The sequence below is a fragment of the Carica papaya genome, chromosome 9 (genome assembly GCF_054855325.1).
Source record: "Carica papaya isolate Zhongbai chromosome 9, ASM5485532v1, whole genome shotgun sequence".
NCBI lineage: Eukaryota > Viridiplantae > Streptophyta > Magnoliopsida > Brassicales > Caricaceae > Carica > Carica papaya.
The window spans coordinates 20,362,299-20,380,502 of NC_142317.1; the positions used below are offsets into that span (position 1 = coordinate 20,362,299).

An 18,204-nucleotide genomic window follows, 5' to 3' on the forward strand; every position below is an offset into this window, starting at 1 on the left:
TTTCAATAGATATGATCCACTGTTCAGCTGCAGTAGGATCACTACCTCCTTTGAAGTTTGTTGAACCATGTCTTTTAAACTTATAAATGTTGCTTGCACCAATCTCTAATGGCTCTAGATCTGGTCAAGAAAGATCATGAGGAGGCAGTGGTGCATGAATAAGAGTAGGATTAAGTGCACCAATTAGGGATGGGTGCTGGTACAGGGGCAGGAGCAGGAACAAGCACAGGTGCAGTAGCAAGTGTAGGTACAAGAGGCAATGGTGGTAATGCCCTTCTGTACCTATTTGCAATAATGGTTTCCATCATGTGAAGAAATCGGTTGAACTCTTCCCTAGTGGGACCATCGTGGGGAGGCTGTCCTAAAGGTCTCCCATATCTCATACTGCTATCCTACAACTAAAAAACACAAGTCTATCATTTTAATTTTAGCTAAAGAAATTATTCTTGAATATTTTATAAATCAAGCTTATCTATATTTAGACTCTAGAACCTCATGTTCAAGGCATAACCCTAGGGGCATTTTGCTTTGATACCACCTGTGATGCCCCTGCTCTCCCCCAAAAGGATTATAGTTGTTAAACATTAAATATGCAGCAGAAATATAATTAATAAAATATTTATAGATTCAAAATATCCATCATCTATCTCTTGACCACATTGTAACATTTTTTACAATACATGAGTTCATAGGATAGAGTTAAAACAAAATAGATACTTATTCAGTTACAGAATATAATTTTCATCACAGGTGCTCATACAAATTCTTCTTGATCCGGTTCAAGTTTAAGATCGTCCTGATCCATAACTAGATCCTCTTGATCTAGAAAGATGATAATTTAATGGGGTGAGCAATTTCAACGTGCTTAGTAAATATAAGAAATAGGCTACACCCTAGACATACGACACATAGTCAAACATTCAATCAAATATGTAAAACTTTTCTTTCTCTTTTTACTAGAAAACTATAAATGCAAAGGTATTTCATTTCCTATCTCATCTCTCATTATTCCCCCTAAATTCTTTCTATCTCTCATCTCTCATTATCCCTCCAACTTCTGTTAGACTCATTTTTCCTTAAAATTCCTCTAAATCAATTTTATCCCACCGTTTTCCCTCATCCATTGTGTCCGACCGTGATTCCCGATTCACTTCTCACTTTTGGAACAGCTTCCAAGAAGCTCTGAGATTTGGGTTGTACTTCAGCACTACTTATCATCCCCAGACGGATGGTTAGTAAAAACGTATGGTCCAGACATTGGAAGACATGTTAGGTGCTTGCATTCTCAAATTTAGTGATAATTGGTATGAGTATCTTCCTCTTTGTGAATTTGCTTATAATAACTGTTATCATTCCAGTATCAGTATGGCCCTGTATGAAGCTTTGTATGAAAGGCCATGTCATTTTCCTACTTGCTGGAGTGAAGTTGGGAACCAGTGCCACTTAGGACTAAACTTCATTCAAGAGACCATTGAGAAGGTTGCAATCATCTACAAGAATTTGGCAACTACCCAGAGGTACCAAAAGAGTTACGCTAATAATCGTAGGCAACCCTTGGAGTTTGCTGTAGGGGATTAAGTTTTCCTAAAAGTCTACCCTTACAAAGGCAAGATGCAATTTAGAAAGAGAGGGAAGTTGAGCCCTCATTATGTGGGACCTTTTTCAGTGATCGAGTACATTAGACCTGTGGCATACTACCTCACTCTATCCTGAGAGTTTGTAGGTTTGCATGATGTCTTTCATGTCTCGATGCTCAAGAGGAACCACCCTGATCCTTCTCACATTATTCCTCGCGATGAGGTGCAGGTACAGGCTGACATGACTTATGAAGAGATTCCTATGGAGATTCTTGGGTGGACCGGTAAGGTCTTGCGTAACAAGAAAATCTCCATGGTGAAGGTACGATGGCAACATCATACCCCGAAAGAAGCGATGTGGGAGTTAGAGGATGAAATGAGGAAAAAGTATGCAAACTTATTTGAGAAAAATTTGGGGACCAAATCTTTTTAAGGTGGGGGCGATGTAACACCCCGCCCATCACTATGCTTAAATGATTTGGAAACCCTAGTTATTCTGTCATTTGGCCGCGTTAAACTTAATTAATTTATACTACTTAATATTTATTGTAATTCATAATTTTGGTTGATTTTTATTTATTTAATTTTTATGTAATTTAATTTTAATTTATTTTATTTGGTTTTAAGTCTAACTCATTTAAATTAAATATGAAAACTGAGAAAAAAATCAAAAAATGACGAATTAAGAAACAAATCCCGCGGGAAAACTCCCACAGGGAGTCAAGTTGCCCGTGCAAGTGCTTAGTACTCTGCGCGTGCACATGTGCACACAATAACCGTGAGACGTGCGCACAACGCGCACATCCCTTTCACATGTACACACGCACGGGATATGCGCACAGTGCGCACGTCCCGTTTGCACGCACAGCGTGGGGTCAGCACCTGCTCGCGTCCTGTCGCATGTAGGTGGGCCATTAGCGCGTCACCTCACGCACTGTCCTCACAACAAGTGTGCACGGATAGGGCTTGTGCGCCTTGGGCCTATGCCCAGTAAGCCTGTGCTCGCACACATGCTAGCCCTTGTGCGAGCAGCAGGAGGCCTGTGTGCTTGCAGTCTAGCCTGCAGCGCGCCGACTAAAAAATTACCACCTCAGGCAATGCGCCGTTGTGTCCTCAGGCAGCGCGCTGTCGCCGCTAGTAGAGGAGGCCCTCCTCCCTTATTTTTTGTGCTGAGCATCTTTTTTCCCTCTTTCTTCATCGAATTTTACCACTTAGCATGAATTCAATGGTTCCAAAACTCTATAAATTACCCTTCCCCTTCCTTTCCTCTCCACACTTCCATTCTTCCATTTTTCAAAGATTTAGAGTGAGAGAGATAGTAGTCTAGTGAGAGAATAAGAGAAGGAAAGGAGAACGGTGAAGGAGAAAACATCGAGGTTTTGAAAAGGAATCTAGTATTTCTTTCGATATCTTAAGGTGTATTTTTAGATAAGCTAAATTAATATGATTGTTATTTTGCTTGTTTGGTATATGTTTAGATAAGTTGAATTGTTCTTGTTTTCAAGCATGCTATATGAATTGCAGACACTTGATGAATTTACATGTAATAACTATAATATTTAATTAGTAACAATAAAAAATATAAAAGAAAAGAAAAAGAAAAAAGTGGAATGAAGCCTGTATGGTTCGAAGTGTATCTGTATTGACATGCATATTGCATCAAGTGTCATGTTAGGCTTTTTATCTCTGAGGGGTATCTGTTCCCTTTACCCTTTGGAGTATCTATTTCCCCCTCCCCTATCTGGTCTAGAATCATGTAAGAGGACCTCTCCAAGTGGATGATGGTGTACCCTCTGATACGAGTGGTATCGCATTATTTGTAGGAGTCGCTTGTTGCTAAGTAATGTCATGACTGTAGATTTTTGTTAGGGCCACTGTGGCTTGTACAGCCGTGTAATAGATCATACAATGGTTTGGCCAGAGCAGATTGTCGTATCTGTATCTTATCTAGTCATTCCATTTGAGTAGTTGAAAATCTGTATCTGCTCTCAAAGATGGATGTTGTAATGATTCGCGAAGCATGATAAAAAAATCTGAGCATTTCATGATTTATTTGATTTTCTCTACTATTTGGCATGATATATGTTTAGTTGTCTGTATTAACATATCATTTTCTTAATAAACAAATGGTTTTCCATAATGTGAGATAGGTAAATGAGGAGGTTAAATGGTAAGTTAAAATAATTAACTTTTGAAATCTTACAATGTTAATTTAACATTATTTTCCTTACTGAGCATTTGGAACTCACTCTTTCCATGCCTCCCCAGATGAGAAAAAAAGTGAGGAACCTGAGGCTGACTACCCTTGGAAGTCTATGAGGATCCTATAGATCCACAAGTCTGAGTGCATGACTGTTCCACAAGTCTGAGTGATGGTAGTAGCATTTGCCTGGGCATGGAGATTGAGGATGATAAAGCTCTCTAACTAGTCATTATTTGTTCATGTTCTATGGTGGCCATGCATTAGATGCTCTTATAAAAAATACTTGTTGCTTTATGATAGGTGATGATTAGACTTGAAATGTAACACCCTAGCTTAGGAAAAATAGAATCCAACCCATCTACTTAGAAGCAGAAAAAGCCAAAACAACGTCATTTTGAGGAAACCCCAAAAATGACACTTTTTTTATATAAAGAAAAAAAAAAGGGAAGGGGTCAAAACGACATCTTTTTTACAGCACCAAAATAATGCCGTTTTGATGTTAGGAAAAATAAGGGGGAGTTGTAAAGGCAAACACGCCTCTGCAAGAAGAAGAAGAGCAGGAGCCATATACGCATCTAAAGCTTACCGAAGGAGGCAAGGCGTGGAGGAGTTTTCTTCTTCCCGCTTATAAAAGGGAAGAAAAAGGAAAAAAAAGAAAGAGAAATTAGTTTAGGGAGAGAAAGAGAGAGAGAGTCATGAAGAGAGAAGAGGATGTGGCAGATTTGGTGCGTGCGACAAGCAGCATGTAGTGACCGAATCTGCATATCGGACGACCACGTAAATCTAGAGAACGAAGAGTCACTGTGCATGGTTAAAAATGATTGGAATTTATAGCGAATTTTTTTAGAGAAGTAGAACTCGCGGAAGTGGCAGCTAAGCGCGATTTTATGATTTACGGAGCGTCCTTTACATGATTTCATTAAATCTGTGCCGGGATTAGGTGTGCGGCTCTTCTGTGATGATTTTACATTAGCACGAGGTGGTCCGGTGGTGGTCCAGCGGTAGTGTTCCGAAAGCAGCACGTGGTGAACTAGAGACACGTATGTGGTGGCCTATGGCAATTTTGGTGATCGAGATCGCGTGTCTATGGTAAAATCTAGATCCACTTTTGTATTCTAATTATTTCCACAAGTTTTTGTCATTAGCCTGTGTATTTTCTGTTTGTAAATGAGGGAATTATCTAAACAATGCCAGATTTGAAGGAGAGTGTAAACCCAAGCCAATAAGAATATCGACACTTTTTCCAATTCGACTATAGGTATGGGATTGGGTTAGTCTCATTCAGAGACGCCCCATGTTTTTATAAAACTTTATTTTTTGTTCAAATGGATTGTTTACAGATCTTATAAATTATTTAAGTTTTCTAATGTGATTTTTGCAAACTCATCATGTTTATGTGTGCAATTGCATATGATTGGAGATCTATATGGTGTTGTGTATGACTTATATTTATATATGCCTCCTATGTGCGTGCTATAGAATAACACATATACCTTATGTAAATATGCAAGTATACCTATGTTGTATGTGTTGTGTGTATATATATTTATTTAAGTCGATGACATGTATATAAGATTATTTAAAAAGGTTTACATACAGTTCACTACGTTTTTAAATTACAGTTCACTTTCTCTCTCTTAACAAAAAGTTCTGCTTCTCTGAAGAAGAAAAAGAGATTTTTAGTTAGTTTTTCTTCAAAAGTTTGGATTTCTACAAGAAGTACTTATGCCATAAAAATTTACATACAGTTCACTATGAGTTATTGGGATTTTATATGATACTATGCAAAATAATTTTTGAAAAATAATTGCAAAATTGATTTATCGATTATATTTAAGTCCATGAGTTTCTAACATTAATATCAGAGCATTTTAGTTAATTGCATATTTAATTTTGTTCTTATTTATATTTTTGTTTAATTTTTGTGTAAAATTCATTCTTTTTCTTTTTTGGTAAAATAATTTTGTGTTGTATTACTTAAATATGTGCAATATTGATCTTAAATTAAAGTAGAGACCAAAGCTTTAATTTGGTATATTATTCGTAATTTTTGGACAAAAAATAAGAAAATTTTGTATTTTTAAAGTCTATCCTGTTTAAAGTAAAAGGGTTCTGTCAACGGAGGATTCTACATTTTTTTTCTGTATAGAAATTAAAGATGAGGATATTTTGGTCTTTTTACGCTATTTTATTTTTTTATTTAAAATAAAAAAATTAGAGAATAAAAAACAATCATTGGGCTTGAACTCGTAAGCCACAAAGTGGAGAGTATTGCTATCTACCGAGTGAACTAAACAAATTATTGGTATTGTGTTACATTTACAACCAATTTAGAATAAATTATCAGAAGCAAAATTGACACGGATGACAAGAATCAAACCTGTGCACGCAAAGCCCTCATGTCTTACAGACATGTCAATGACCACGCTAGCACGCCTATTTTGAGTAAGAGAGAATACGTAACATACATTTTATCTCTGAATACTATAATAAAACAAGTTTTGTTATATAAATTAATTTTCTTTTGTTAATTAATTTATCATACATGAATAAATTAATTATTAATTAATTAATTTATTATAATTTTCACTATAAATACATTAATTATTAGTTAATTAATTGTATCATATTTGAATAAATTAATTATTAGATGATTAATTTATTATAATAGCTACTTTATATGAATTCTTTATTAATTAATTAACTTATAAAGATAGCTTATTAATATATTATTTATTTTTTATATGTATTATAGAAAAATAATGGTGATAATGATAAGAACTCTAGACAATTAGAACTCCTAAACAGAGAGAGAAAGTTAATCGTATGATACAAAACTTAAAAAATACTCATATGGAGGAGATTGGTAAACAAACTGAAGTTGAACTGTTAGTGAACCATATTATTAAATTCAATGTAAAGATTCTAAAAATTATATGAAAAGGAGGTTCTTTAAAAGACAAAGTAAAGTATGATGCTCTTAAGGGAAGTTCACATATTCCTAGTTATCGAGGCTTGCTTGAGCTTTGTTGGGACAAAGAACAAGCGTAGAAATCCACAGTTAACAAATTTATCGAGGAATATGTAAATTGGGGTGATAAAAAAATAGCTAGTTCTTCAATAGGGGTGTCTACACATCGAGGACATCATAAAATTGTTGGTGTCCCTTTACAAAAAACGAGCACAAATTTTCTTAAGGATGACCTTAAAACAAGCTTAGGGAATCATTTCATAAACAAAAGATTACAATAAGATAACTATTTTATTTGTTATTTTTTTGTTGTGAACTACTTACAAATTGTGTACTTTATTGTTATTAATGAAATGTTATATATGTTTTTCATATTTATTACATATATATGATAGCATGTTTTTTTTTTTATTTGGCATGTATGAATTATCAAATAATAGAATTTTAGATGATGATTGGAAACATAATTTCCTTTTGATTCTTTATCTAATATGAGATTATTGTCATCATAATTAATATATGTTAAGGACGTATATGTATGTTTTTAGGCATTGAGTAATATGCATAATATCTATATGTATAGAGAAACGACATCTGCATAAAAAAAAACATTGTCACTAAACTTGACAAAGGAGAAAAATTGAATAGTGACAATTAGGAGATATGAAGTATGAAAATCCAATATGTGCATGAAGAGCAAGAGGCTCTAGAAGCTTTAAATGAATCAATGAATGAACCTGAAGAAGGGAACACAACCCAACATTGGAGGGACCATATATCTTTTGAGACTTGAAAGAAAAAGAACTCTCTCGCTCGCATTACGTTGCTGAGCAGTATGAAAAATGACATCATGAGAGAGTTCAAGAAGTATGACCTAGCTAAGGACATGTGGTCCGCATTAGCTTAAAGATTTGGTGGTATGTCCTTGATTAAACTTCAGTCACTTATTATCAAGTTTGACACTTAAAAAAATGCCCTAGTCATAGTATGAAAAAACATCTAAGGGAAATGTCAAATATGGTAACTGAGCAGACAAATCCTGGTCATATTCTTACTGATGAACAACAGGTCCAAGCTGTGATTCATTCCTTGCCCCAAATTTGGGAACATATGAAGATCCATCTAACTCATAATGAAGGCATTAGATCTCTTTAAGATTCCATGAGACACTTGGACCTAGAAAAGGATCGAATTGAGGCCACTAAGTCAAGTATTGATGTGTACATGGGCGATTCTAGCTCACAAGGTGCTGGGGGACGTAAGCGTAAGTTCCATGGTGGATCCCAACAAAAGGAAAAGAGGGGTTTCAAAGCAAACAAGAAAAGAAAGTTTCACCAACAAGAGAAAGAAAAACATCTTTTAAAAAAAAAAATGTAGCAAAGGTGAAGTGCTATATCTATGGTAACAAAGGATATTTTGCTTGTGATTGCAGTGAGCCTAAAAAGGTTAAAAACATGTTTGCACATTTGAGTGCTATTTTTGTTTCTAGTTCTGTCTTTCTAACTGAATCTCATCCTTTGGGGACTGTAGACTCAGCAACCACAGACCATATAGCGAAGGATAGGAATGCCTTCCGCGTGAAGCACGATAGATATATGTAGGAAACAATTCAAAAGTGGAGGTAAAGGGTATTGGTACATGTAAGTTGGTGATGCATGAAGGTCAAACCCTATTCCTACATGATGTGCTATTTGCTCTAGAAATTCGCTGGAATTTAATTTTTGTGTTGGTTTTACTTAAACTTAGTTTTGGTTTTAATTTTAAACCTAATGGTATAAGCTTGTATTTAGGAACAAGATATTGTGGACATGGTTATTTTCTAGATGGTTTTTTTGGTTTGGATGTTGACTATAGTTCTTATAATATTCATTTTTCCTTATTTACATCTTCGAATAGTGAAGGAATAAATGTGAATGTTTGGCATGCTAGACTTGGCCACATTGGTCAATAATGAATGAATAGATTAGCCCAAGAGGGCTTATTAGGAAATATAGAAAAAGTAGAATTGTCTACTTGTGAGCATTGCCTAGCTAGAAAAACAACCAGAAAACCAGTTGGAAAAGTTGTAAGAGCAAATACTCCAATGCAACTATTCATTCTGACATATGTGATCCAATGAATATGAGGACAAGATATGGTGTTATTTATTTTGTCATATATACAGATGATTATACTCGATTCAATTATGTCTATTTGATATCTCATAAATATGAAGTTTTTAATTGCTTTAAAAAATATAAGAATTTAATTGAGAATCAATTAGAAAATAAAATAAAGCCTTTAAGAACCCATAGAGGATAAGAATATTTATCTAACCAGTTGAGAGAATTTTGTGATGAAATGGGATTAGAACGTTAGTTAACTATTCCAGCAACACCACAATAGAATGGTGTTGCGGAAAAAGGAAATAGAGCCTTGCTTGAAATGGTTAGGTCTATGATGACACAAGCTAATTAGCCAATTACCTTTTGGGTGATGCATTATTATCTGCCACATATATCCTTAACTGAGTACCTTCAAAATCAGTTACCACCACCCCATATGAGTTATGGACTAACAAAAAATCAAACCTAAGTTTTCTATGACCTTGGGTTTGTGCCATCTTTGTTCATTAATCTTCCCACAAATATGGAAAATTAAGTCAAAGAGGGAAGAAAAGTATCTTTATAAGATACTTCAAATAATCAAAAGGATATGTCTTTATATGCACACAAGAAAATGGACGTGTAATTGAATTTGAATCATGAGATGTCATATTCTTAGAGAATGATTTTCCTAAAAAATGTGAGATAGGTCAAGATTTATCTCTATATGAAACTGAAGACCAAACTGTTTCAACCCCACAAGGATAAATGGGCCAACTATATTTGAGTAAGAGTGATATAAGATTTAATAAAACCATTTTAATTGAAACCCAATCACAACCAATGGTGGGCCCAAGTATGGAAGTTGGTCCCAATGGGAGTAACTTAAAAAAATCTCAAATAAATTGAATAAATAGGAAAAGTGTTCCTTATCACCGTTTTGACATTGAAGGGGGAATATTCTTAGTTACTTCAGAAGATTAAGAAGAGCCAAGAAATATAAATGCCCTACAAAGGAAAAATGGATGAAAACATAGAAAAGACTAAATTAGTAGAAATTAGCGATGTGATTTTGGCTTTTTTAAAAAATATATGCAGATATTATTTCATTAAAAATAATGGTTTATTAAAAAATTAGATACTTTTCCTAATACTCAAAGTTCTTGCATTCTAGAAAAATTAGATACTTAAATTCTTTTTGAGAGATAAAATATAAAATTATTAAATAGATTTGTAGTAAGCGACCACCAAAGAATGGTGCTTGCTCAAAGATTGTCTCAGCTTAAAAATTTATTGTATCCTATATAAATGGTAAAACAATCAGAAGAAATTTTTTAAAAGTTCTATTGAAGTGACTATAAAGTCTTAACTATCACTTAAGTCTATCTCTGTTATATAACATCTTATCACCCTTAAAAACAAATCTTTTTTTTGGTGGGACGACAAATATTGAAGTAATATATCTAATTAGTAATTCAATCTAATATGCTTAAACTAAGCCTATTGAATTCATTTATCATTGTTCATTAAAACAAATAGTAAATAGAATATTATATATAAAATTTCAATCAACAGATGATCAGAATTGTTGGAAGGCTCATAAATAGACATTCAAGCTTTTTTCGATTCTCTCGGGGAATAGAAAAGCTTGCAATAATAATATGCAACATTACAATAAATTTTAAGAGCACTTTGCTCAGAAGTTACAAGAACCAAATTCCCAAGTTGATTGTTTTTCTTAGAAAAAAACTTCACTAGCTCTATTTCATGCTTCTCAAACTTGTATCCTGATATATTGTTAACAAGATCGAGAACCAACATATCAAATTCGTTCTTCTAGTGAAGCTCCCAGCGAGATGTGTGAAGGAAATTAAATCCATTCAGGTACAATAATAAATTTAATTTTATCCATATAGTAGTTATTTAATATAAAGAAAACCATCCAAGAAAAACATATCTACAATAAAATTAATGGAAAAGGATTTTGGTATGGATGTCATAAATGAAGCTTTACCGAGAGGGAATGAGTGCTACATGGCCTTGGATCCCATAAGATTTTGCTGGTACAGATCTTCTCCAAAGCATCCTCCTTTAAACCTTGTGACCTGAGATTTAGATTGTAGAAAATACTAACATCGAACATTTAGATTTTATATTTGTGCCTGAAGATTAAGAAGAATGGAAAGAAACTTTTTTTGCTTTCTTCAAATGAATGGAGGTTAAATGCATACCCTTGAGTTTAATCTATAATAAATAACTTGAGAGGTTATGTAGGTTTTGAAAAATCAACTTTTCTCTATACTTCTCTGTTGCACTAGTTAAGAAGACTAAGTTTAACTGAAGAATAATTGAATTGTCATGGGAGGATAAATGATATCGATTGATTATTTTATATAGGCTGTAGAAATTGTAGATTTTATTATTCTATAACTTAAAAAATCTTTGAAATTAAATAAAGAATTTATGGCTATTTGGAAAGTGGTTTCATTTTTGAAATCTTAAGCTTAAATGAATAATCAATTGCTATTTGAGACGTGATTTTATTATATTTATATGATATCTTACTTAATATATATAATAATTAAAAATATTGATTTAATTAATTTTATAGTCGCTAATTGTATTAAAATTAACTTTTGAATTTTAATCCATGCACTAAAAATTAATTTTATGGTTGCCAACTATATTAAAATTAACTTTTGAATTTTAATCCATGCGCTAAAAAATTTATTTGTCATTTATTTTTTTAAAAGTTAAAAAAGACAATTTTATTGAGATAATGATAGAAGTTTATCACCATGTATAAGGTAAAAAATCTTGTTACACAAAATTGAAGACTATACTTTATAATAATGTGATTAATTATTTTAATACAATATCTATACTTTAAATTATATATTTGTATACTAGTATATAAAGATTGCTTAGTAATTAACCTTAAAAACTTGATCTAATCGTTAATGAAAATTTTGAAATACCCTATAACATCCTGCTCAAAATATAATGCAATACAAAATTATAAGTCAGTAATGATAACAATGTAAAATATACAAAGAAGGTAACTAAATTTTTATGATACTTCTTTTTTGCATCAATCAAGGGGATCAATTAATTATTGAAGAACAATTACAATGTGAGAAGATAATAAATGTGTAAGGTTGATTATTTTGTGTAGGCTGTGAAAAACTTAAGTCTTATTTTATACTATAACTTATGAAATCTTTGAACTCATATAAAGAATTATAAACTATTTAAAGTAAACAAAGAATTATAGTTATTTAAAATATTATTTCTTATATAAAGAATCCATGGCTATTCAGAACTTGATATTATTATACTTATTAGATATTTTACTTAATTTATATAAAATTCTTATGAGATTCACTTTGTTAGTTCTACGGCTACCATTACAGTACAAATGAGTCACTTCAAATAAAATTTACTTTTGAATTTAATCTTTGTGCAGAAGAACTAATTAGCCATTTACTTTGAAAAGTAGGAAACAATTTTGTTGGGATAATTTTAAAATTTTGTATAGTGTTCCATCATTTTTTTTTTAATTTTTTAGAAGATGAGTTTTATAGGAATTCAAATTTTCTGGATAAAGATGGTGAGTGCTATGAGAACAATGAAGCTTAAAAAGATAAGTGAAGGAAGAAAAATGAGATAGATGAAAATAACTTTGAATATTTTCTGCTAACTATTTTTTAATTTCGTAATTTTTATCTTTAGAAGACCAATTTAATGATAACGGTTAACTAAGTCTCCCTCTTCATATTTCTTTAGCATACTATACATAAATATGTATGTATAGTTATTACCTTATTAAAATTAAATAATTAAATATTAAGTGCTTCAAAATATAAATAAATTTGTAAATAATAGAATTACGACACCATATATTTTGATTAAAAAATTATAGAAACAAAACTTAGAGGATCACAATCACTTAATAATTTTTTATTTCAAATTAGTGATTTAAGAATAAAAAAAAATAACAAAAATTAGCTAATTTTTAAATTGTAAAGGTGAAAATGTTTCACATTTTTTATGTACACATATGGTATAAAAAAGTGTGGTAAAGTTGAATTTATTTTTTTGATTTTTATATAATACTATTATATAAGAGAACTTCATCAAAATCCTTACAAGATATTAAGATTCTGATTGGATAGAATTTGTGATAAGTAACTGGATTTTTTTGTCTTCAAATGCATTTGTTTTTTTCTGAGAAATAATAGTTTATTAAGCAATTGGATATTTTTTTCTAATATTAAAAAGTCTTTCCTTTATGAAAAATGTGATCATTAATTTTTTTTTTGCTAAATATGAATGCTTGATCAACATGCTAAATTTTTTATTTCATTCTTAAATTCTCTTTGTTTATTTTTATTGATTGCGTGGTTTTTATTAATTAATATGATACATTTGTTTGTTTCTTTTGAAAAATTTAGTATACTTTATAATAATGTGATTAGTTATTTTCATACAATATTTTAGTTTAAATTATATATTTATATACGAATATATAAAAGTAGGTCAAAATTTAATACAAAAAACATGATCTAATTGTTAATAAAAATTCTAAAATAACTTTTAATATCCTACAAAGTGTAATATAAAAAATATAAGTCAAAAATGATAACATTTTAAACTGTGAACTAAAGGTTTATGTGGTCACAACTTTTAGCATCTTTTGAGCCTTTTAAGTGATTGTATACAAACTTTACTTTGAAATATTAACTTATTACTAATCTTGTAAGTTTAATTAATGTGATACATTTATAAGCTTTTTGAGTTAGTTTTAACTTATTTTTGATCACGTATGAAATTTTAAAGGATAATTATACACTAAAAAAATTATGCAATCACATTGTTTATTGGAGCTTAAAAATGAAAAATTCATCCTCCTTAGAAGCTTTTCTATTCAAGTAATCAATTTGTACTCTCTTCCTCTTAGCTCACTATCCACTTTTTTTTTTCCTCACATTATCTTGTCTCTTCATTTTCACCTCAATTTTTACCTTAAAACTAATTTTTAGCATCAAAAGTTTCCTCACTTTATGTATAAATGGATGTATATAAATATATATGTATATATTTATAAGATGAAATTATCAATTAATATTAAGTAGGGGGATTGGAGGCATAAAAATGCAATTAGCAATTTAATGTGTACTATTCAAAAATGTCAAGTCTTGTGATAAGACAAACTACTATTACGATGCTGATTACTTTTATAACTTTATGACTTAGTTTACTTATTTCAGTATCTGTCATTTGTTACACGACTTTTATAAGTAGAAGAAATAAGTACAAGATCTCCTATTTATATAAAAGTAAAAAATCATTCAAATTTTCATTTGTTCTGTGACTTTTATGGGCAGAAGGAATACCTACAAGATCTCCAATTTGTATTGAAGTACAAAATCAAATACTATGAGCTTGTGGTAAACCTAAACAATAGATCAAGGCTCATTAGTGGAAAGTAGTAGTTCCATTAGGGCGAGTTCATTACCTGCACAAGGTGTAAAAAGGACCGACGCTTTCATCTCTGCACTACTAGGGATTACAAGCTCTACCATGATGCCTTAGCTAATAAATGGTGGAGGTGTCCCGATTGGCCTTATGAGAGGTAAATCTTTAGCATTATTTTTGTTGTATATATATATATATATATTCATGTGCAAATCCACTACGTTATGCTAAGTAATATGTATATATGTGTTTCTAAAAGATAAACTGTGATGTTGATGAAGAAAGTGCAAGTCGCAACATTTATAGAGGGCGTACAAAATATCTAAAATGCAGAATGCACCTCTTGTGTATCCTTTGATTTTTACAAGTGTCGTTTTAGGGACTGTGAGTGCCACACCAACATTTATTATGCGCAGAATGCACAACCCTAATCTCCCCTAATCGTCACTCTAGCTTAATCATTATGCAAATTAGAAGTTTTATCTTTCAGATTTAAAAGAAATCTGAGGTATCCTTGAATTTATTTTTTGATTTATCATAATCCTATTATTTTAGAGAATTTTACTTAAATCCTTAAATAAAATAATCTAATTTAGTAGAAACTAGTGACATACTATTGACATTTTTTAAAATATATGCAGGTATTATTTCCTAAAACATAATGGTTTATTAAAGAATTGAATGTTTTTGCTAATGCCCAAAATTCTTGGGTTCTAGAAAAATGAGATACTTAAATTATTTTAGAGAGATGAAATATAAAATTATTAAATAGATTGAGACACCACCAAAGAATGGTGCATGGTCAAAGATTATCCTAGTCTTAAAAAATTAGTATATCCTATATAAATGGTAAAATGAGCAGAAGAAATTTTCTCAAAGTTCTATTGAAGTGACTATAAAGTCTTAACTATCACTAAAAACTATCTCTGTTATATAACATCTTATCACTCTTTTATCTTTCTTTTGATGGGATGACTAAAATTGAAGTAATATATCTCATTAGTAATTCAATCTAATATGCTTAAACTAAGTGTATTAGATTCATTTATCATAATTCATTTAAAAAAATAGTAAATGGACAATTATGTCATATTTAAATCAACATATGATTAGTATTGTTATAAGACTCGTAAATAGATATTCGAGCTTCTTTCGATGGTCTCGAGGAATAGAAAAGGTTGCAGTTACAATATACAACATTATGATCAATTTTAAGAGCATTTTTCTTAAGAGTTATAAGAACCAAATTCCCAAGTTGATTGCTTTTCTCAGATATAACTTCACCTGCTTTATTTCATGGTCATCAAACTTGTAATATGATATCTTGTTAAACTTAATCTTGTATGGATCAAGAACAAACATATCAAGTTTGTTCTTCTAGTGAAGCTCCTAGTGAGATTTATGAAGGAAATTGAAGCCACTCAGCTACAACAATAATTTTAATTTATCCATATAGTTAGTAATTTATAATAAAGAAAACTATCTAAGAAAAACACATCTACAATGGAAAACGATATTGGTATGGACAGCATAAGGTAAGCCTTATCGAGTGGAAATGAGTGCAACATGATCTTAGGTCCCGTAAGATTGTTGGTACAGATCTTCTCTAAAGCTTCCTCTTTTAAACCTTATGACCTCATATTTAGATTGTAGAAAATATTAACATCCAATATTTAGATTTTATATTTGTGCCTGAAGATTAAGAAGAATGGAAAAAAACGTATTTTTTGTTCTTTCTTCGAATGAATAGAGGTTGAGCATGTATCCTTGACTTTAATCTATAATATATAATATGAGAGGTTATGTAGACTTTCAAAAACAAACTTTTCACTATACTTCTTTGTTGCACCAATCAAAAAGACTTAGTTTAATTGAAGAATAATTGAATTATAATGGGAGGATAAATGACATACACAGTTGAGTATTTTATATAGGCTGTGGAAAATGTAGATTTTATTGTACTATAACTTATAAAATCTTTGAACTTAAATAAATAATCTATGGATATTTAGAAAGTGATTTTATTTTTTGAAATCTTTAACTTAAATAAAGAATCAACTGCTATTTGAGATGCAATTTCATTATATTTATGTGATATCTTACTTAATATATATATAAAATAATTAAAAATATTGATTTAATTAATTCTATGGTCCCCAATTGTATTAAAATTAACTTTGAATTTTAATCCATGCATTAAAGAACTTACTCATCATATATTCTTTTAAAAGTTAAAAAAAGAAAATTTTATTGAGATAATGATAGAAGTTTATTAGCACATATAAGGTAAAAAACCACGTTATACAAAAACATCGATTGTACTTTATAATAATATGATTAGTTATTTTAATAATATATCTCTACTTTAAATCTTGTATTTATATACCAATATAAAAAGTTTTGTTAGTAAGTAACCTTAAAAACTTGATCTAATTGTTAATTAAAATTTTAAAATATCCTTTAATACCCTACTTAAAGTACATTGTAATATAAAAACATGAGTTGATAACGATAACAATATAAAATACATAAAGAAGGTAGACAACTTTCCACGATACTTTTTTTTTGCATCAATCAAGAGAACTAACTAATTATTTGATAACAATTATAATGTGAGAAGTGAATAAACGTGTAGGGTTGATTATTTTATACAAGCTGTGAAAAGCATAAATCTTATCTTATACTATAACTTATGAAATCTTTTAACTCAAATAAAAAATAAACTATTTAAAGTAAATAGAGAACTATGGCTTTTAAAATGTGATTACTTAAATAAAGAATTCATGGCTATTTGCAATGTGATTTTATTATACTTATTGGATATTTTACTTAATTTATATAAAATGATTATGAATAATGATTTTATTAGTTTTATGGCTGCCATTCTAGTATAATTTGAGTCATTTCAAATAAAATTTATTTTTTAATTTAATTTTTATGCGGAAGAACTCATTAGCCACTTACTTTGAAAAGTAAGAAATAATTTTGTTGAGATAATGTTGAAAGTTTATCGCGCCACAATATATTTTTTTGAATTGTATGCAACAAAAACTCAATCTTCTGGTCTTTTTATTCTAAAAAATCTTCTAACAATTTATATAGTTTTACATCTTTTTTTATTTTTAAAAGATAATTTTTATGAGAATTTAGAATTCTGGATGAAGATAGTGAGTGCTATTAGAACAATGAAGCTCAAAAAGAAAAGTGATTTAAGAAAAATAAGATAGATGAAATAGCCTTGAATATTTTGTTCTAACTATTTTAAATTTTGCAATTTTTTGCTTTAGAAGATGAATTTTTTTCTTTAGAAGAATATAAGTAAATTTGTTGATCATACAAGTATGACAATATAAATTTTTGTTAAAAAATTATAGCTAGTTATCTCTCAAAATTCTTTTTTTTCATTATTTTCTCATTATCCCCATAATTTATTTCCTTTCTTAATTCCCTAATTATAACCACTTTATATCACACACTATTATCACATCATCTCAAGTTCCAAAACCATACTCATCCATCAGTTTCCCTTTAATCCATATTTATCACAAAAATTCATATACTAGAATTTCCCGCAAGTTTTTGATCAAATCGAGGCATCTGTAACCCCTTAGTTGGTATCCCCGATTCTTGATTTGTTCCAACACAATCATCAATTTAAAGTTATTAAAGTTTTAAATTTTTCTTTGAGATTGCATGAGTGACTCTGTTATCCAATTGATACCATTATGGGATTAGGATTCCCACTATTATAAGGGGATACATACACAGCCAAAACACACAAAATAGTCACAATAGTTTGTTCCCAGATGACCTAGTACACAACACACACCTCAACCACGTCTGGAAGAGTTTCCAATCACCTAAGGATAGGGTTCATCACACCATTGAATT

General features: G+C 30.5%; 1 protein-coding gene across 1 annotated transcript; it reads left to right on the forward strand.

The window, feature by feature from the left end:
* The first annotated feature begins 1,245 nt into the window (after nt 1–1,245).
* LOC148240161 (uncharacterized) lies at nt 1,246–1,578 on the forward strand. Its single transcript, XM_088212087.1, has one exon. The coding sequence runs from the start codon at nt 1,246–1,248 to the stop codon at nt 1,576–1,578; it is 333 nt and encodes a 110-aa protein (XP_088068213.1).
* Nucleotides 1,579–18,204: the final 16,626 nt, after the last annotated feature.

What these genes read in the sequence shown, in the direction of transcription:
- LOC148240161 (XM_088212087.1), top strand. Translation starts at nt 1,246, where the DNA reads ATGGTCCAGACATTGGAAGACATGTTAGGTGCTTGCATTCTCAAATTT.